The sequence below is a fragment of the Erpetoichthys calabaricus genome, chromosome 2 (assembly GCF_900747795.2).
Source record: "Erpetoichthys calabaricus chromosome 2, fErpCal1.3, whole genome shotgun sequence".
Lineage (NCBI taxonomy): Eukaryota > Metazoa > Chordata > Cladistia > Polypteriformes > Polypteridae > Erpetoichthys > Erpetoichthys calabaricus.
The window spans coordinates 206,149,707-206,171,923 of NC_041395.2; the positions used below are offsets into that span (position 1 = coordinate 206,149,707).

The 22,217-nt window shown below is 41.7% G+C and overlaps 1 protein-coding gene across 1 annotated transcript in view; it reads left to right on the plus strand.

The window, feature by feature from the left end:
- The first annotated feature begins 794 nt into the window (after positions 1–794).
- ppp1r2 (protein phosphatase 1, regulatory (inhibitor) subunit 2) overlaps positions 795–22,217 on the plus strand; it is a 101,484-nt gene continuing 80,061 nt past the window's right edge. The window contains exon 1 of the mRNA XM_028795049.2: positions 795–1,139. Coding sequence (XP_028650882.1) covers positions 1,021–1,139 — 119 coding nt within the window. The 5' untranslated portion in view covers positions 795–1,020. The remainder of the gene's footprint in view (positions 1,140–22,217) is intronic.

A 22,217-nucleotide genomic window follows, 5' to 3' on the forward strand; every position in this document is an offset into this window, starting at 1 on the left:
ACAACCAGTAAACAACATGCTAGCATAAGTAACCACATCACAAAATGGTGATGTGCATTGTATAAAGGGCTCACAAAATTATGGAGACCTGATATCACCAGTGTAATGATAAAAATAGATAAATATTTCAAAACCCAAATAATAGCTCAAACAGAAAGCTTATTATCTACAGACCACAGTGATGCAATGAAGCTGGTTTAAGTATTGAATAACACTGTTTCAGTCATGTTGTAATTACACTATGCAATGCTTTCCTCTTTTACCTTTTAGAGATTTGTTTAATTAGCACACCGATGAACATCACATTGAAGCAGCTGTTAGCACTGACAATTCAGTGTCATTTGTACCTGCACATTTCTTTACCAATAGTCACAATTAATTTAAGGTGAATTTTAGATAAAATGATAAAAGAAGGCTAAGCATTTACAGCTATATCAAAAAATACAAATTTCTTCAAAATATAAATATCACAATACAGCAATTTTCTTACTTTTGATTTGATTTGCTATGCTTTGTTAATGCAATAAAGAGAATAAAAAATGTCAACTAATTAAACAATTACTTCAATTAGACGTAAGAGTGAATAATTCCTTTAGGATGGTGTTTGTAAAAACAACCTGTCACAGTGATGCCTCACGAATGTACTTGAGAACCAGAGGATTAATTAATACAGTATGTCCAACTTGGTTTAAATACTTGCCCTTACCAAGATGTCTTCTCCTTCAGCCCAATGTTGACTCGGAGTCGTTGCTATGGAGCCGTACGTCAGAATATCGCGAGGTTTTCACTGGCACAAGATGTGCTACGCTTCTGTCAGGAAGCTGTTTAAGCTGACGGCATTGGAGGAACTTGCGCGGGCTGCTGGCTGGTTAGCTAGCTGGCTAGCTAGCTTACCTTCTCAAGAAGGCACAAGTGGCTTACTAATGTTTGGGAACTTGTAATTAATGCTCCGCGCTTTGCGAAGCGTTTACGGGAGGTTACAACGTGGAATTATAACTCGTTTTCTAGAACTATACAGGCATGGCGGCACCCCGACCCATAAAAGGAATTCTGAAACACAAGAGTGACCGGAGCTGTGCCAAGACGCGACCCGAGGAGCAGCCGATTGAAAGTTTGGAACGAGAAGATGACGATCAACAGTGAGTGTGCAAGTCATATAAAAGTGCGAGCTGTTGTTTTGCGCTTTCCGCCCAATATATGGATACAGGGTTTAGACGTAGTGGGCTGCAGCAGCAGTATGAAGGAGATATTGGGAGTGGCAGCATCAATGATGTGGAGTTTACTTAATTTTTGCTTTTATCCAGATACTCCAGACGTGAGGGCTGCTCATTTTATGCAAAATAAGGTTTACGTTCTGGAATTCTAAATGTGTTTCTAGCAACCGTAGTTAATTTCGTTAGGGCCTATTCGATGTTCAATAAGCGGGTTGAGCACCTTGCTCACTTTGACGAGTTACATGGCTTGTGTGCTTTCTGCACAACTCGTTAGAACGTGCCTTAGTAGTCTTGCCGGCAACCAAGGCTTTTAAAAACTTGTCTATAGAGACCGGATTTATCTGTATATGAAATGGTACCTAGACTGATTGACCAAGGATGAGTGAATCGAATGCCATCGAAACACTTATCAGTGAGCAAGAAATTGTGACTTGGACATTGGAGAGGCTTCACTGGCCTTAGCATGTCTAACTTTAATATTTTGTCTTCAAGTTGTCTTTGTTGAAGGCGAAAGACAACTAGACGCATTTCAGAGCCAACATATTTATGATGCAATCATGTAAATTCAAAAGTAAACCAATGTTAAGTGTAGTAAAAGGGCAGTGTGGTATTTTGGAAAGGATCTGACATTAAGAGACAATGGTGCACAGTAATAGTAAAAATTAAGAAAGCACTTTTTATTATCTGTTTCAGTGCTTTGTCAGTACTTGAAAGGGAGTGGTTAGTGGTATGACTGCAAAGGACTTAATCCTCAAGGATCTGTTGGCCAGTTTCATATAGTTTTTAAATATTTCGTCATATCGTTGTGTGATTAGTTTGTTTTAATGTCTTTGTGTTATCAGAGTGAAATAACATATAAACCTCAATGGCAATGTGGCCTTTATGAAACTGGTTGAAATGAAACAATGCTGGGAGTGTTCATTTTTAACGTTGTAAATGAAGTGTTTTAACTATATGTAATTGAACACATATATTATGACCAGATTTACTTCTAATAGTAGAATGTGTAATAAAACTACAAATGTACCTAAGTTATAATTCTTGAAAACAGTAAACTTTGATTGTGAGTTATTCATTTGTTTCTGATGCAGAACTCGCCTCTTTAGAAAGAGATTTGTAATATGTCACATCACCTGAAATCGGTAAATATGATACTAGATGAAAGCTTTTATGTAAGTATTAAAATGTGTCCAGCCTATAGATTATCTGCCTATTGTTTAAATTTTAGATGTGGATATACAGTACACCCCCAAAATTCGCCGGGTTACGTTCCTAGAGCACCTGCGAATTGGATGTGGTTAAAAAATACCTTTTAAATGCCTATTTTTATAGTTTTAACCCTAAATACAGTATGCCCCCAAAGCACTTTAATTTCATTGCAAACTCAGCTTAATACATTACCTAAAAAATTACTTTAATACATTACCTAAAAATAGAATGTAAAGATAAACCTGTCTACTGTACAGTACTGTACAGCTATGTCTCCCGCAGTGCTAGAATGTAAAATACCGATGTTACTGTAATTCATGCAAGCACGTTTTCTTTGGTATGCGCTGTAGTTTTCTTTGTTATAAGTAGTGTAAATACATAATAATTTCATTTATTTAAAATACAGTAAAATGTATGGGTACTCGCCAATGATGAAAGTGATATTGATGATGAAGATGAAGTAGATGCGCAGGATTTAAAACTCCTTGGATGGCGCCTCTTCTTCAGGCTTATCTTTGGATGGGTCTTCTTCTGGTGGGGTTTCATGCTGGCTTTTCTTTATAGGTTTCAGGAACATTGTGATAGGAAGTTGCTACATTGTCTCCTGTAGCGAACTGCTGGTACAATTTCCATGCTTTCTCACGGATGATATAACTGTCCAAGGGAATGTTCTTCCTGCAGTTGGTGATCCACAGTGCCAAGGCAGGTTCCATCCTGACGATATTTTTATTCCTTACGGTCGTTACCTTTTTGGCACTATCACAGAAACTTACAGATACGGTACTCCAGATCGCTGCTTCGTTCTTCTTTATGTAGCATACGGTGCTTTCATTAATGCCATAGTGGAGTGTTTTAAACTTCTTCTGGCGCTTAGGCTCAGTTCCAGAAGCCTTAGAAGGTGCAGGGTGATTCAACGTGTGAGTTTAAAAATAACAAAACAATAACAAAATTGAAAACACAAGGACACTCGGCTGGAGACGCGTCACAAAGCAGCAGTCAATCATCAGCAAGGAGAAATGAATAACGCTCTTGGATTGGCTACTTTCACCATCCCAAACCGCGGTGGTAAACCCACTCACCTTGGGCCTCATGTATAAACTGTGCGTACGCACAGAAATGTTGCTTATGAACCTTTCCACGCTCAAATCGCGATGTATAAAACCTAAACTTGGCGTAAAGCCACGCACATTTCCACGATACCTCATACCTTGGCGTACGCAATTTCTCCGCTCGGTTTTGCAGACTGGCGGCACCCAGCGTCAAAGCAGTGCTACTGTTCCTGTGTGATCACCCTTTCTTTCTTAGATCCACATTCCTGACGCGGCTTTATAAATACACTGAAACTAACTGCATATTGTTTATTAGTGTAATGCATCTGATTGTAATTAACCTGCAGCAATATAATGGTCCAGGAAATAGCCATAGTATTCCAAATACCATAACTGCTTTAGCGTTGTAACTCTCACTGCATCATCTTCTTCTTTCAGCTGCTCTCATTAGATGTTGCCACAGCAGATCATCTTTTTCCACATTACTCTCACTGCACCACTCGGAGTATTTATATCACTGTATCTGAGTGGGAAATCACAGCAGCAGCTGATCGGAAAGAGAATTATCGGTACACAGCATAAAGCAGAAGCTGCCTGAGCCAAGGCAAAACGCTTCAGAGACTTCCCAATACAGACTTCGCGGCTTAGAAAAAGTTTCATCCCAAGAACTATAAACGCACTCAATCAGTCCATCAAGTGCTCCTTGTAGAACTGTTTGAACTTATAATTACAATTACCTCACTGTAAACTTGCACTACAGTTATAATATTGCACAACCTGCGCCACTTTATGAAGCGTGTATTTACATATGATGATATCATTTTTAAGATGAAATGCAGCAAAATATGTTGATTATATTATACAGCTAAAATTTTAACTTTATTTAAATAATCTGTATTGTTAATAATTAAACATGTGAGGACACGGTGCCGCAGCGCTAGCTAGTTCAGGGATTGTTCCTGCATTGCGTTGTATTCTTGCGCTGACACGACACTGGAAAGATAGATGGATAGAATAATTAAACATGTACTACGAAGATATTTCAGTGTTCCTTAAAAGTTTTGAAGAATCGGCGTTCTAAGCTTACAGATGGCTTAACGTCTATTACAGAGCTGATTGTGTGGCGACTGGGCATTTGGATAAAGAAAAGTTAGGACAGGAATTGGAGGTTAGTACTTTTGAAAGAGACAGTACTTCTGTAATAAATTATTTAATCGAAGGTCGCACATGGCGCAGCAAGACTCTTGCGTGAGATATGAACAATCACTGCGCCACTGTGTTCCCATGTTTAATAACATGCTTTCATTCCTATCATCATGAAAATGATATCACGTATACATCTCAGTGTTTTAATTATTCAGAGAACTGTAATATCACGAATGTAATGGATTCTGTGTCCTGTCGGAGAAAGAAAGAACGGAAGCACGTAGTGATTCACACACACAGAGCACATAGAAGATCAAATACAGAACAAAGCATTTAACGTGCTACTTGAGAAACTAGTAAAATAAACGATTTTAAGATGAAGTTTGTGATGTTCTACTTTAATGGCAAAATAAACTACGTGATTAAAGTGGAAATTTCGAGGTTAAAGTTGACATTTCGTGCTTTTTTTTCCCACTGTGTGCCTATTTGTTTTGTCTGTACCCTAATAAGCTTTCATATGACACTAAGACGGTGGGTTACGAGTCGCTTTTTCACGGCGACTTTGATATGTGATTTCTTTTTTATTTCGGGCACTTTGTGAACTTGGATCTTTCGAGTTTCTCCGACACTCTGTCACTCGATCAACTTTCTTTTGTTGATTATACCACTGTTTAAACCAACAAATAGTACGTTTTTCCTTTGCCTCCACTTGGTATTCGCTGAAATTCTTATATTTTCCCCCGTTCTTTTCCCATTGTCTTTTCACAGAAGGCTATTTATATTGATTTGCATATTCAAAGAGGTGTAATTCTGGGAGGAGTTGGGGCGGGACAGAAGGTGCGTGCATGTACGTTACTTTTCACGCTGATCGGGATTTATGTAGTGGAAGAACGTGAAAGTTTGCGTGCGTACAGATTCCTGCATCTGGATTTTTCTGTGCGTACGCACATTCCCGCTTTTGTGCTTACGCTATGTTATAGTGTGAGTTCTACGCACGGCGTTATACATGAGGCCCCTGGAGACGCGTCACATGGTAGCAGTCAATCAGCAGCAAGGAGAAATGAATAACACTCTCGGATTGGCTACTTTCACCATCCCAAACCGCGTTTCCCGCAGCAGTTGCTTCCTGTTCTCTCTACAGCACAGTATTGCCACAAAAAAAGCCATAAAAAATTGCGTAGGATATTTGTGCTTTCTGCTAACAATTAATAGTTAGGTTCTAAGAAAAAATCCGCGAACGACTGAGTCAGCGAACCCTGAATTGCAATTTCAATGGGGTCTAATGTGTTGTGTTTTTTTAGGCTCTGCAAATCGCGGGGGTCTGCTGTATTGTGTTTGCAGGCTCTGTCCTCTATCCAAGATAAATTATATGCTTGTGCTCCAAATGAGTTTTGGCTACTTAAATGCTTTAAGCAATTTTGGTACTGATGTTCTTTCTCACTAGTTGAATGCAGTTCAGAAATTGAAGTTTTGTTAAACAGTACAATAGTGTGCTTGAATTCTTAGTGTATGGAAAATCAGGCTAAACAGGCATCGACTCTACATTTTACCATTGGTTTGTTTGTAATTTTGTGAACGTCTTCACCGAAAGCTGTCTTTCTAGGATTTAATATGGTGCTTCAACCAACTTCTAAATTTTAACATCTCTTTTGGGGTATGGTTTTCAGAAGAGAGAAAATTAAAGCTATATTTTATAACTATGGTATTAATTAAGTTGAAGATCACAGTATCTGCCATGAGATCTGTCAACCTCATTTGTCTTGACTCTCTTTAATGATGGTATTTGGTTTCCAAAATCTTTTCCAGAATACAACTACAACAACTGCTGCTGCTGTTGCTTTTCCAACAGTTTCAGCAGTTCTAAACGTTTTGAGCCTGACCTATTCAAAGAAGCACCAGTAAAGCCACACGCAGTTTATTTTTCAATATAGTCTCTGTGAACACTAATGCAGCTGTTAGCTTTTCAGTAGTAGATAAAATGTTTTACCTTGCTTGTGCAACCACTTTTCTGCAGCTGACAGTGGTAATAATAATACATTTTATTTATATAGGGCCTTTCTAATGCTCAAGTTAGATGTTCAGATTATACTCGGGTGGTGATCATAAGGGGCAAAGCTGTAGAATGTGATGTTTTTGGTATCTCTTCAGATTAATCGTTTTGCATAGCTGTGTGAACATGGTATTGTGAAATGAATGGGGTCGATCTACAACTTTACCTCCCACTTTTCCTTGATTGACTGCTGCAGACTCCAAAGCAATTCTGTGTAATATTTTTGTGATCCTTTTTAGTTATGTAATCAAAATGAAATAAGAAAAGTTGTTCATATAATCTAGCACTAGCTTGGACCCTGACATTATTTTTTTGTTGGAGAAATGACTTTGCCGCATGAGTTTAATCTCCAGCTTTTAAATTTATCTCAATCCAAATTCACTTGTTTGAGATTCTTTTTGAAGCACTGATGCATCATTTGAGGAGTCAACATTCTGGGTAATCAATGTGCGTAGACCTTGTTCATGTTTAACTCATCTTGAAAAATGTTTTCAGATGACCAGTAACTAATATGTATAATATGTCCTTTTGCTGGAACCACCATTGTTTACTTCTCCATTAGAATTTTCTTCACAGTGTAAACTTTTTTTCTGTTGTTGATGCTGAAGGCCAGGCAGACAATTTGAGAGTCGTCTTGCCACAGTGGAGTTCTATAGCCTATCTCTTGACTGTGGCATATAGAGTAGGCTGGACAGGTGCAAGTTGACTAGGCACAAATGAACCTTTAAATGTATATCAGTCTCCATCATTAGGAATGGTGTATTATATAAATGTTTATTATGGGAGGTTAATAGACAGATGCTCAAGAAACCTAAAGTTTTAGTTCTGTCTTTTTAAGAACCAGATTCAGTTTGCAGCTTGCTCTGTTATCAGTTCATCCACTGCATGATATTAAAAATTCCCACCTTCATTTTTTCCTTAATAAAATTAAAAACTTAAGTAACTGTGCAAATGCTGGTTCATCATCTTGTATTCTTACTTCTCTGTTCAGCTCCTTTATCAAATTTTCACTTAATTTTGTCTTCTGTTGATAATTTGCTTTGTAAACGTAGGACCATAGCTTGTGCACTGAATCCCATCTCTCCGGCATAGAATGCTGCCATAGTCCTTGCTCTCAAGACAAATAATTCAGATTCTATGCCAGCTATTTTGAAGCTTCTCTAACCCCGGTGTTAAAAAAGCTTGGACTTTAGGCTGACCTTTGAGGCATTTTTACCCAGTCATTCGTGACAATAAACTTGTCATGACTTGACTCAGTCTATATAAAGATTGTGAGCATGTTGTGGCTCCCACATCTGTAATTACTTTACTGCTTATAACCTTACTGAACAATTCAGTCTGAATTCAGGACAAAGGGCAGCTGTGACGCTCCTCTGCTCACAATAACTAATGATTTAATTATGACAGCAGACTCTAATGATCGGTTTATTGATTCTATTATATCATAGTGCAGTATCTGATAATGTCAATTACAGCGTTCTATTGTAATGGTCTGTATGGTACTGATATTTTTCAGTCCTGCTCCCGGCAAAATTCTAACCCATTGTCCATTGCCACCTAAGGTTCCCTTCTGCTCCAGACTGCAATCTTGCTTTTCCCATTAAAAAGGGGTATTTATGTATAGGACATTTTTTTTTCTTGTTCATGATACAATCAGAGAAGCTATTCATATAATTTTCAAAAAATATTAGATAGATGAACAGATAAAAGGGTGACCAGACGTATTGATTTTTACTTAATGGTGTTCTCTTTTTGAGAAAAAAAGTTGCAGTCTTGCTGATAATTGAAAATTATCAACAATTCTCCAGTATTTTGTCATTATAGTTATTGTGTAAACAAACAGTAGACATACAGATTTTGTTCAGTCCATGTGTGACACATATCTGTTTTGCGGTTAGTGTAACAATGCAGCAGACATAGCAGATTATTTGGTTACGATTGCTTTATCGTATTATAGGAAGTTCTGAAAACAAATGGACAATTTTAAAACCAATCAGGATTTCTTGTAGGTTATAATGCATGTAGAAACTTCAGATGATATCAGTTTGCAAAAAAAAAAAAAAAAAAATTTTAAATAGTATGTTTTTGTATTTTTCCTTTATTAACATGGAAGAGAACTGTTTTAATGACTTGGAAGACTGCTAATATGTTGAATGTAAACTTAATTGTTTTAAATAATCAAATTGTTTTATTTTAAAACTGGGGGCTCCGCCCCCTGCTTGTTTTGCTCGCCCACCCCCAGGTTTGGTTTACCGGATATACAATTTAAAGAGATTGTTATTTTCATGGGAATTGTTACATATGCAATATTTTCACTTTTACTTTGAAACTTTTGTAAAAACAATACTTGTCCTTTATTTCCAGCCCCGGTCGTCGTTAAATCTTTCTCGCAGGACTTATAACGCTGCTCGTGTTGTGAAAGGAGGGGGGGGACTGGGGGTTGGGGCTGCTGAACGCACATTAAGGAGATACGTCAGATCATCTGCAATCTTTCTGCTGCTGGCGAGCTGCGTGTTCTTTTGTCGCGCTGTACGTCGATCATTTAAAAGTCTGTACAGCAGCTGGCCTTTTGCCACTTCGTGTTTCTGCTGCTCGCGTTGTGAAGGTGGGGGGGCTGAACGCATGCTAAGAAGAAGTGGTCGGATCATATGCTGCTGCTGGCAAACTGCATGTTCTGCTTGTCGTCGTTTTAAGAGCTGGGAGCACATGATGTCTGTCTGCCAAAAGCATTCCAACAACAGCTTGGTTAGATGTCTGTGAACTTGTTTTAAATGTTGTCTCACTACCTTGTCGTGTATGACGTTAAAGTGCCTCTCGCGGGACATCAAATTGTCTTCCGAGAAGATCACGTCTCGTCTCCCTAGTCTCCCTCCCAGGATTTTTTTTATAATAGAGAGAAATATCAAAGATCCATTGCATTATTTAGACATGTGTCAAGGTTTGATTAAATCTCTGCCCTTGGTCTTTTTTTGAAAAACAAAATCTTGTCACCCTAAAACAGAAAGACATTCTTGAGGCTGAAGTTGACTACTTATTACACAGCTATTAATTCTAATGAGTATCCAATTTTAGCCTCATAAAATATGCCTGCTTTGGCATCCGTGCTGCTAAGACAGGCATTTAAAATACCCACTATTCTCACACACACACACACCTGCAAGATGCTAGGCGACTGCAGCACAGAGCATGTCGCTAACCTTCAACACATGAAGGTAAATCATTACTGGTACAGAGGAAAGGGGATAAACAGTACTCCAACTAGTTATAAAACTCGGTTAAAAAAGAAAAGAAACAAGACACTATCACATAAGAGAGAGCTTTTACAGATGATAACTTATTTTACAATTGTAATTAGTGCTGGGTGGTAAACCGGTTCATACAGAAAACCGTTTTTAATTTTTGTTATGATATGGATTTTTCTTATACAGCAACACCGAGTTAAATTGCCTAAACAATGTTCGGAACGTGGCGCAGCGGGAAACTGTTTAAGGGAGGACCTTTTTCACTGCTACACCACTAAACGGATACAACAGAATACATGCGTTAGTGGAAGTGTTGCGCAGGGGCTCTTTTTCACTGATGCACCACTAAATAGGCATGCAATGGAGTACATGCGGTAGTACATGCGCGGTGAAAATGGACAGAGAACATTACGAAACTGAAGCTGTAGCAGACGATAAAGTTGAACATGATGACATAGAAGAACTTTTGCTGAAAAAAAGGAGTCACGTCCGTTAACTTACGACAGGGTTTGAGAAAATCTAGTAAATTAAACATTGATTTTAGGATGACGTTTAGTTTACGACATTCTACTTTAATTATAAAATAAACTATGAGAATAAAGTGGAAATGTTGACTTTGATCTTGACATAAACGGCGAGAATAAAGTGGAAATGTCGAGTTTAATCTCGACATATAGTTTTTCTTTTTCTTCCCTGTGTCCGTATTTTTTTTTTTTCTTCACAGTGGCCCTAATACGATTCCGTAGGACTATACCACAAATCTATATTACTAAACGAAGGTTGTATATAAGCGCACGTGCACTGTGACTCGGCGCCCCAGAGTCAAACCCAGCGGCTTCCCAGACTCAGTAGGTAGCGCCCAAACAACACAACACAACCTGTAAACTAAACTTCAGGTCACAATACAACCGCCGCCCAAATGCGCACACCACCGCATATAAAACCTTCGTTTAGTAATGTTTACGAGGGTTGTATATATGCACGGATGCCGTGCCAAAAGCACACTTGCACAGCGCCCAAAAGTCAAACCCAGCGGCTTCCCAAAGTCAGTAAGTGGTGCCCAAACAACACAACACAACCTGTAAATTAAACTTGACGTAAAGCGTGCACGCCAGCAAGTTGCAATGGTGACATATTTAAACATAGACATAGAATAACTAGATGCCTCATGACTAGCAGAATCGTACGTCAACGTCGCCGCCATATTGTGAGTGGCACTGCTGTGCATTTATGTGCTCAAGTGAGCCTCCAAACAACGTTTTGGCTAAACGTACAGTGGGGCAAAAAAGTATTTAGTCAGCCACCTTATTGTGCAAGTTCTCCCACTTAAAAAGATGAGAGAGGTCTGTAATTTTCATCATAGGTATACCTCAACTATGAGAGACAAAATGAGAAAAAAAAATCTAGAAAATCACATTGTCTGATTTTTAAAGAATTTATTTGCAAACTATGGTGGAAAATAAGTATTTGGTCACCTACAAACAAGCAAGATTTCTAGCTCTCACAGACCTGTAACTTCTTCTGTAAGAGGCTCCTCTGTCCTCCACTCGTTACCTGTATTAATGGCACCTGTTTGAACTCGTTATCAATATAAAAGACACCTGTCCACAACCTCAAACAGTCACACTCCAAACTCCACTATGTCCAAGACCAAAGAGCTGTCAAAGGACACTAGAAACAAAATTGTAGACCTGCACCAGGCTGGGAAGACTGAATCTGCAATAGGTGAGCAGCTTGGTGTGAAGAAATCAACTGTGGGAGCAAATATTAGAAAATGGAAGACATACAAGACCACTGATAATCTCCCTCGATCTGGGGCTCCACGCAAGATCTCACCCCGTGGGCTCAAAATGATCACAAGAACGGTGAGCAAAAATCCCAGAACCACACGGGGGGGACCTAGTGAATGACCTGCAGAGAGCTGGGACCAAAGTAACAAAGGCTACCATCAGTAACACACTACGCCCCCAGGGACTCAAATCCTGCAGTGCCAGACGTGTCCCCCTTCTTAAGCCAGTACATGTGCAGGCCCGTCTGAAGTTTGCTAGAGAGCATTTGGATGATCCAGAAGAGGATTGGGAGAATGTCATATGGTCAGATGAAACCAAAATAGAACTTTTTGGTAAAAACTCTACTCGTCGTGTTAGGAGGAGAAAGAATGCTGAGTTGCATCCAAAGAACACCATACCTACTGTAAAGCATGGGGGTAGAAACATCATGCTTTGGAGCTGTTTTTCTGCAAAGGGACCAGGACGACTGATCCGTGTAAAGGAAAGAATGAATGGGGCCATGTATCGTCAGATTTTGAGTGAAAACCTCCTTCCATCAGCAAGGGCATTGAAGATGAAACGTGGCTGGGTCTTTCAGCATGACAATGATCCCAAACACACCGCCCGGGTAACGAAGGAGTGGCTTTGTAAGAAGCTTTTCAAGGTCCTGGAGTGGCCTAGCCAGTCTCCAGATCTCAACCCCATAAAAAATCTTTGGAGGGAGTTGAAAGTCCGTGTTGCCCAGTGACAGCCCCAAAACATCACTGCTCTAGAGGAGATCTGCATGGAGGAATGGGCCAAAATACCAGCAACCAGCAACAGTGTCTGAAAACCTTGGGAAGACTTACAGAAAACGTTTGACCTCTGTCATTGCCAACAAAGGGTATATAACAAAGTATTGGGATGAACTTTTGTTATTGACCAAATACTTTTTTTCCACCATAATTTGCAAATAAATTCTTCAAAAATCAGACAATGTGATTTTCTGGATTTTTTTTTTTTCTCATTTTGTCTCTCATTGTTGAGGTATACCTATGATGAAAATTACAGGCCTCTCTCATCTTTTTAAGTGGGAGAACTTGTACAATTGGTGGCTGACTAAATACTTTTTTGCCCCACTGTATTTAGTCACTATGTAGATTGTTGTTAGCTGTTAACATTTCTCAAACTTGATGATGTTTTTTCTCAAGGTGCACATTGAGGAAACACAGTTTGAAATTGACAACCATCATTTTATGCTCATGTCTTTAGTTGTGTCTGTCTTCCACAAACTAAGGCTGCACCATATTGCCAGACTGAATACTCTCAAATTACAAGATCTGAGTGAGCGAGAGGAGTGTAAGTCTGGAGGAGATCAGTGAGGTTGTGGAGAGCTTTAAATGTTAAGAGCGGTATTTAGTATTGTACAGTGATCCCTCGCTATATCGCGCTTCGCCTTTCGCGGCTTCACTCTATCGCGGATTTTATATGTAAGCATATTTAAATATATATCCCGGATTTTTTGCTGGTTCGCGGATTTCTGAGGACAATGGGTCTTTTAATTTCTGGTACATGCTTCCTCAGTTGGTTTGCCCAGTTGATTTCATACAAGGGACGCTATTGGCAGATGGCTGAGAAGCTACCCAACTTACTTTTCTTCTCTCTCTTGCGCTGACTCTCTCTGATCCTGACGTAGGGGGTGTGAGCAGGGGGGCTGTTCGCACACCTAGACGATACGGACGCTCGTCTAAAAATGCTGAAAGATTATCTTCACGTTGCTACCTTCTGTGTGCAGCTGCTTCCTGAAGTGCCATGCTGCACGGTGCTTCGCATACTTAAAAGCTCAAAGGGCACGTATTGATTTTTCAGTTTGTTTTTCTCTGTCTCTCTCTCTCTCCCTGCTCCTGACGGAGGGGGTGTGAGCTGCCGCCTTCAACAGCTTTGTACCGGCGGTGCTTCGCATACTTAAAAACAAACAGCCCTATTGATTTGTTTGCTTTCCTCTCTGTTTCCTTTGAAGAGGAAGATATGTTTGCATTCTTTTAATTGTGAGACAGAACTGTCATCTCTGTCTTGTCATGGAGCACAGTTTAAACTTTTGAAAAAGAGACAAATATTTGTTTGCAGTGTTTGAATAACGTTCCTGTCTCTCTACAACCTCCTGTGTTTCTGCGCAAATCTGTGACCCAAGCATGACAATATAAAAATAACCATATAAACATATGGTTTCTACTTCGCGGATTTTCTTATTTCGCGGGTGGCTCTGGAACGCAACTCCCGCGATGGAGGAGGGATTACTGTATTCTGTAGTTAACAGGGAGCCAGTGAAGTTGAGAGAGAATAGGTGTAATATGTTCAGTGGATTTACAACAGCAGGATATTATCCTGGCGGCAGAATTTTGAAGAAGTTCTAAGCGATGGATAAGTTTTTGTGGGATGCCAGATAGAATACCATTACAGTAATCATCTATATGTGACGTGACTCGGGCATTAAACAATACTTCAGCACTGTGTTGCGTAAGAACAGGACAAAGTCTGGAAATGTTTCGAAGATAGAAGAAGGCAGTCCCCGAAATGTTACTTATATGGGAGGAATGGTTAATAATAATAATTGTAATTATTATTATTATTTAATAATTGCCATTATTAGTGTATAAATGGATATAAATAATCGCATTTAAACGATTCGCCAGAATCTGTTGTATGTAAACGATACTGTTTTAAACGTTATTGTTTTTTTATCAGAAAACCCGGTTTCCACGTCTACCTGTATTAGTTTAAATGGCACTTTTGCCACTCGCAATAAGGTTTATCGTATTGTGTCTACTGGGAAACACAGTGAATGCGGCGTCTATCTATATATGTGTATGTATTTAAACTTGAGGTAGTGGTGACTACTGACAGTGCCAGCAGTCAGCTACTCCACAGTGCCTGCGGTCAGGGGTTCAATTATCATTCCTAACAGCAAACGACTTCTACCTAACAACACACCCATAGAAAAACAAAAACGAGACTGCATGGATAAAAACAGTGAACGAAGGCACCTACAACGCGCTTCTGAAACACCAGAACCAAACGAGTCACGGCTCCAAAAAGAAACAGCTTTACCACAAATATATTTATTTCATTAAATGAAAACTTTCCCAGGACGCTCCCACCCTCCATGATCTTATATCCTGTTTTAGTTTGGGAAAATGGTTCAAAGGTTTTAACAGAAAATAAGCAGGCAAGAATCAGAGAGGAAAGGTCCAATACTTCAATTGTTTACTTGTTCAAATATAATATCAGTTACATACAATATAATAGCAATATACATGCAGATATAGGAATTGTACTATTGACTTACAGTAATATATATAAAGATATATGATTTATACTATTAACTTACAGTAATACAGATATGTGAATTATACTATACTTACAGTAATATCAAAAGACCCAGAGCCATCATCCTAGACCAGTAGACTGAGGGAGCCCGCGTGTCAGTCTCGTCAGAGGATCAACTCGTGAGCCTGGTCCAATACCGGGCGGTGTGCACGTTCCCCACGGTTGAGCTTCCAAAGAAACTGAGGGCGGAACCTTCCCTTATATACTAATTGAGTGTCCTTACCCAAAATGGCTTACGTGTAAGCAGTGTATACAGAAGTGATCAGTTTCAGCACACACCCTTCCACGGGACGCAGTATTGTTTTTCTTCTACTTGGCCCTCACTGAGATGGTGCCTAGTATCAGAAGACACACAATAACAAGCGTTGCTTGCAATGAAGCCCCTCGAAGTGAAAAACAAGTACATGGCCTTGACTGTATTCCCATAACATTCTGAAACTCTTTATGAGAAGCAAGTTTTTGCACATTCTTTCGCTATCATCCCAAACATTCCAATCTTTGTAGCTGGTTTTGCACTGAAGCGACCAATCCCCCCCCTCTTACTCCTTTATTTCATCCCTTCTCCTGTTACAGAGAAAACCTTTTTTATTACAATCGGTCCCTCGCTCAGCGCAAAATCAGCAACCTTGTCTGTCGTGCTCTGTTATTAATTCGTTTTAAAACACAAAACACATAGCAATTAAATATAGTCATTAAAGCAATAATAATAATATCTTGCCATATTTGCATATTATTAGTCCTTAAAGCCATTTGCATGTTATTTTTCTGTATCTGTGCTTGTAATATGTTAAAAGTGCATACAGTCCAGTTCATGAAACTTGAGACATTTAGCCATCGAATGTCATTGCTAGCCATGATTATCCAATCTGAAGCGCGTTGCTCCCAGTTTACTGTTTGCTGATGAGAGACCATGGACTGAGGTAACCACCTAGCCATTTGGTCTGCCACTTTGTGAGTATGTCGTCCCACATTCTCAAGCTTGTTTGCAGTTATTTCATTATCTACGGTGTTTAAAGTTCCTAGGGTGGTGCCAACCCCTCCTAAGAAAGTGTCATACCATGCCCGTTTAGCACGCTTACACTGTGGCAACAGTGGAAATGTCACTTGCCATGTAACCTTAGTCCTTTTTGCTGTCATAGAAACAAGTTTACATGTGTCAATTATTGGTTCTACATGTGACTGTCTTGTTATGGGGGTTCTGGCCCACACGGCTATAGCAAGCATTGGTATAGTCCTGTTAATAATTTCAGTTGCATTGATCCAGCCAATGGGCCCAGTCTTATTAGAGGTGTATTCGCCTGATGTTGCATTAACCTCGCACTGTACCTTGGAACCATTCCAGGGCCCCATACACCAAGTTACTTTCGACGTCCAGGTAATATTTAAGTTTTCAGAGCACTCAATCAGATACTTCTGTGGTTTTACCCCCGGCACCTTCAAGTTCGAGGAGTAGATGGTGCACCCATCACCAGTTGTAATTGTAAGGACATTGCAAGACTGATTCTCCGGACACGTCGTGTTCTCCTGCCGTCTAGATTTAGTGGAAGTGTTCCACCACCATCGGACCTGAGTCGTCTCCGTTGCCTCGCCTCCTAATGTAGTGGCTCCTACTTCATTCAGAACACCCCCAATTCTGTAAAACAAGAACACAGCATGTTGCACCCACTCCTCACTCCCGTCTATAGCAGTGTTTTGCAGGAACATTTACCCATGCTTCTTCTCCATTGTATAGAACAGTTACAATCAAATCCTGTCCCATTGCGATGATTTCTGCCGGGCGGGGTGGTCCATGGGGTTGTTTAACCCACACCTTCGCCCCATTAACCAATTTAGGAGCATCTGTTGATCCAAATCCCCCCACATTCCGGCCAGTCTTAACTACTGGTGCAGTACTTTCCTGCACTTTTCCCATGTGAACTGGTATTATTAACAATTGCGCTATTCGATCTCCCTTAGTCAATTTGATTGGATCCCCCATTGAGGATTGTAACAGAACTTTGACGGTCCCTTGGTAATCTGCGTCGATTACGCCTGCTAGCACAGTGACTCCCTTTAGCGCTAGACTTGATCTTGGGCATACATGCCCGTAGTGTCCCTTCGGGATTTTCACCCCTATCCCTGTATTAATTATAGTTACTCGTTCGGTGACTGTCTCATCCTGTATCGCATAGAGATCTAAGCCTGCTGCCCCCTCACTGCCCCTAATGGGTAGTTTCGCGTCTGGATGCTCTGTCCAGATCTGTATTGGCCCGTCTGCGTCCATTTTACAGATCTGAAATTTCATCCTCTGCAACGGAGTTGAACCTGTTGCAAATGGGCGATTATTGAGCGCGCAAACCGCATCCACTAAATGCTCCTTCCAGTTTTGGAGTGTTCCCCCTCCTCTCTTACGCAGCTGAGTTTTCAATAACCCGTTAACTCGTTCCACTAACCCTGCGGCCTGCGGATGATAGGTTACATGGTATACCCACTCTACCTGTCTTTCCGCCGCCCAGCGCTTCACTTTCCATCCTGTAAAGTGCGTCCCGTTATCTGATTGAACCTGCAATGGGAGGCCATATGCCAATTCTACCTTTTGAAGGGCCAATAGGGTGGCCTCTTGGTTGGCATGTGGGCAGGGATGTACCACCAATACTCCGGAGTATGTGTCCACCACCGTGCATGCATACTCACACCCTTTGGACCTAGGCATGGGCCCAATAAAATCAATTTGCCAAATTTGTCCTGGTTCCCGCCCCCTGTTAATATGTCCCATTACTGGTTGCAATACCGGGAGCTTCTGCTGATGCTGACATGTTTCACAATTTAATCCTACCTCCCTCGCTTTGTCTATAGTTAGGGCCACCCCCCTCTCTGCTGCCCACTTTACAGTAGCAGCCGCCCCAAGGTGACCCCCCCTCTCATGCGCCCACTTTGCCATGTCTGTTCCATGTTCCATTATTGTTACTGTCGCGGTTTTGGTTTGAGCATCCGCCACCGCGTTAAACAGAGCCTCTGCATCCGTCCCTTTTGTATGCGCGTCCACGTGCGACACCGTGATGTTAGGATTATTGGCAGCAATTTCCCAAATTTGTTCCCACATCTCTCTCCCCCAAACGTCCCTTCCTTTGATTGCCCACTTATTTTTCTTCCATGTGGGCATCCACACCCCTAGCCCGTTTGCCACGGACCATGAGTCAGTGTAGATATGACAGGGACTCAGCTTTTCCTGCTGTAATATCATCGCTACTGCCTGTAGCTCTGCCCACTGACTGCTCTTTCCTTCTCCCCTCCCTTCCAGCATTTTCCCAGTGTGAGGATTATACGCCACCGCTTTCCAGCAGCGCCGCCCCCCCACCACTCTGCAACTCCCATCGGTGAACCAGGCGTGCTGTTTTTGCTCGTCTGTCAGGGTATCGTATAACTTGCCCCATTTCACCGGCGACTCCTCCTCATGAGTCACCATTATTATTTCCTCTCCTTCCTCCGGTACCTCTGCTACTTTCTCATGTAATACAGACACACCGGTTGCGCCGGGCTTCGCCCGGTCAGCTATGTACCATTTCCATTTGATTATGGTGTTTTCTTGGGCTGCCCCCACCCTGTGAGTTTTGGGGTTGCTCATTACCCATGTCATGATCGGTATCTGCGGTCGCAAAAGGACCTCATGTCCTAGTGTCAGTTGTTCTGTGTCTATGAGTGCAAGATAACACGCCTGCAATTGTCGTTCGAACGGAGTGTAGCGTGAACATGCATCTACTAATTTTTTAGACCAGAACCCTAAAGGTCTGCGTTTCCCACTCTGCTTTTGCCACAAGCTCCAGTTAGCATAGCACTCGGTTGAGGACACCTGCAATTCTAGAGGCCCATCCTCCACCCTTGCCAGGCTCCCTGCCTGCACTATCGCTTCCTTGGCCAGCGCGAAAGCCACCTGCGCTTCTGGTGTCCATTCGAACGTATTCTTTTTACGTGTGATCTTGTATAACGGCCCCAGAATTTGCCCCATGTGCGGTATATGGTGTCGCCAGTATCCAAATAGCCCCACAAATTTCTGCACATCCTGCTTTGTTTTTGGGGTTGCAAAGTGAACGACTTTGTTGCGTACCTTTTCCACTATCTCTCTTTCTCCCTTGTTCCACTGAATCCCCAAAAACTTAACCGTGTGAGAGGGTCCTTGTATTTTTTGTGGGTTAATTTCCCATCCCTTGCTTTTCATGTGTTCTACTAGTGAGGCTATCGCCTCTCCTACCTGCCCCTCTGTCTCCCCCTGCACCATGATGTCATCGATATAATGGGTGATTGTGAGGTCCGCCGACCTTTTCCACTCATCTAAATGTTCTGCCACCAGCCGGTGACAGATGGTTGGGGAATGTAAATACCCCTGTGGCAGGCGTGTGAAAGTGTATTGTCTCCCCAGCCATGTAAATGCAAACTGATCCTGCTTATCCTCAGGGATGGGGATTGTGAAAAAGGCATTTGCCAAGTCTATCACCCCGTAACACTTTCCCTTACTTGCCTGAATTTTTTCTATCAATGTAATAGTGTCAGGCACCGCCGCCGTCAGGGGCGGTGTGTGCTTATTTAGTTCTCGGTAATCTACCGTCATTCGCCAAGTGCCGTCTGACTTTTTTACAGGCCAGATTGGGTTGTTCCACTTAGTGGTTGCTCCCCTCAACACTCCTACGTTCAGGTAATCTTTTATTGCAGCCTGAATTTCTTCCTGCCCTCCTGGAATCCTATACTGTTTTTGACACACTACTTTTCGGGCGATTGGGATGGGGAACGGTGGTATTTTCAATTTCCCCACTGTCACTGCTCTAACTTTCTTTGGGCCCCCAAAAGAAAATGTCCCCTCATTGGGGAGATGAAGAGTCATCCCCCGTAAAATGTCCATCCCTATTATATACTCTTTCACTGGGGTGATTAGTACGGGGTAGGGTCTCACGGGCAACTGACCAATTTGTAACATCACCGTCACCTGAGTGGCAGGGATGTCCGTTCCCCCAATCCCCTGCACTGTCAATCGTTTCCCCTTGAATTTAGATGGATTCCCATATATTAAAGTGGCCTCCGCACCCGTATCGATGAGAGCCTTTACTATTTGTTTGTTTTTAGTTTCCCAATGTATCGTTACCGGTACAAAAGGTCGAATGTCCGCATCGTGCCAATTTAGAGCTCTCACCTGTGCTTGGCCCCATCCCTAACAATCTCGTGCTGCGCGTTCTAATTCTTCGACGGGATATAAAGTCCTTCCTTTATTTTTCCCTTTCCCTTTGCTCTTAGCTTTCTTCCCTCCTTTCTCATGTTTACTCTTGCGCCGGTTTTTCCCCCTGTCTTCCTCCTCCTCCTCCGAGGAGCTCTCGGAAGATGAAGAGGGGCCAATTTCATCACGCTTCTTACTCAACTTTTCCCACTCAGCAAAAGTAAGAACTTCGTCATGCTTTTTACTTAATTTTTCCCATTCAGCGAAGGTAAGAAGTGAATGTACTTCTGCCTTTGCTACTCGTTTCTTTATTCCACCAGACTTATCTATAAGTCCTTTTTCCTTTGCCCTGTCCAGGAGCACTCCTGTAGGCAGTCCATCTATCTCTTCCTTAGGGACTTTAGCATTAATTAACGCTCCCCATAACTCCTTCCTATTCACTCCCCCTGTTCTATAGGCGCTATCCCTTGATGTAGCCCCAGTGCGTTGTGTTGCAGCTGTCCCTGGCGGGGCTCCTCCCCACTCCCCCAGGTCACCTAAATCCCGTAATTTGGCTACAACTTCCCCCACTCCTGCACCTACCTCATTCAGTAAAAGAGTCATTATTATTCCTTTCAAGTTAGCAGGGGCTGTTTTTATTAGGATGGTCCTGGCTACAGATGTAAATGGGAACACATCTAACTGATCCGCTTGGCCCGCTACCACGGCGTCCCTCATTGCCAATTCTCTAACCACCCGAATCGCCTGCTGCAAAGTCGTCCATGGTTTTACTTCAGGCCAATTCTGGGGGTGTGGATATATTTCATATGCTGCATTCGCCGCCAGCGCCAGCAACGTGCTGTCCCCTTCTAACTTAGTCAATTCTTGTCTCATTGCTTGTTTAAAACGGGAATCGACAGCATAATCTGTAAATTCAGTACCATCCCCCTTATCCAGTGACACATGCCCGGCTCCTGCATCATGCAAGCGTACGAGCCATGTGTCTACTGGCTCATTTCGCCCTTGTGCATAACGTGATCTAAATCCTTCCCTTTCTTGTGCAGTATAATCTTCGAAAACATCTCCCCTCCTAACATTACCATGTGCGTCAGTAAAAAGTCTGCGACGCATCACGGGTTTAGCCTGTAAAGGCAGAGGATCAATTACCGACCCTGCATCGGGTCCGTCATCATCCTCATAATCATCATCCCAAATGTTACCGTCCCATTTTTCAGGATCCCACTCATGGACGTTAACTGCGGCTACAAACGCTTTGATCTTCGCAACATCCGGTCTACGCTTCTTTTTCGCATTCACCTTGGCTATGCAAAAGGCTGCCTTTTCCGCCATCCCCTCGGCTCTCTGTACCCGCGGCAATAATACAGCTACCTGGGATTCGGCCATTGAGGCCCGCCCTAACGCATCCGCCAAGTCCATTTGCATTTTCTTAATCTCCCTTTCTTTTTCGTCTATCAGACTATCCAGATTTTTAACCGCAGTTAGCAAAACCCACCCTCGCGTCTGCAAGCCCATTATGGGTTCCTTTGCAGACACCTGACATTTCTTAAGCGCGGCTAGCACATTCACTGGTGTTGGGGGATCCAAGCTCTGCCAATATTGTGCTAATCCCCCCCCACATCTCAATTCTCTGGCGCAGTCTTCCCATACCGTTTCCTCCCAGCCTGGGAGAGGTAAAGGAGCTGTGCCAGGGTTTTTATCCTTTTTCTTAAACATCTCTGATTTCCTTTGCCTCACTTAATAGTTCAATATTTTACCATATTCCCCAAAATCCTGCAACCGACTACGCCAAAATGTTTTAGTTTGGGAAAATGGTTCAAAGGTTTTAACAGAAAATAAGCAGGCAAGAATCAGAGAGGAAAGGTCCAATACTTCAATTGTTTACTTGTTCAAATATAATATCAGTTACATACAATATAATAGCAATATACATGCAGATATAGGAATTGTACTATTGACTTACAGTAATATATATAAAGATATATGATTTATA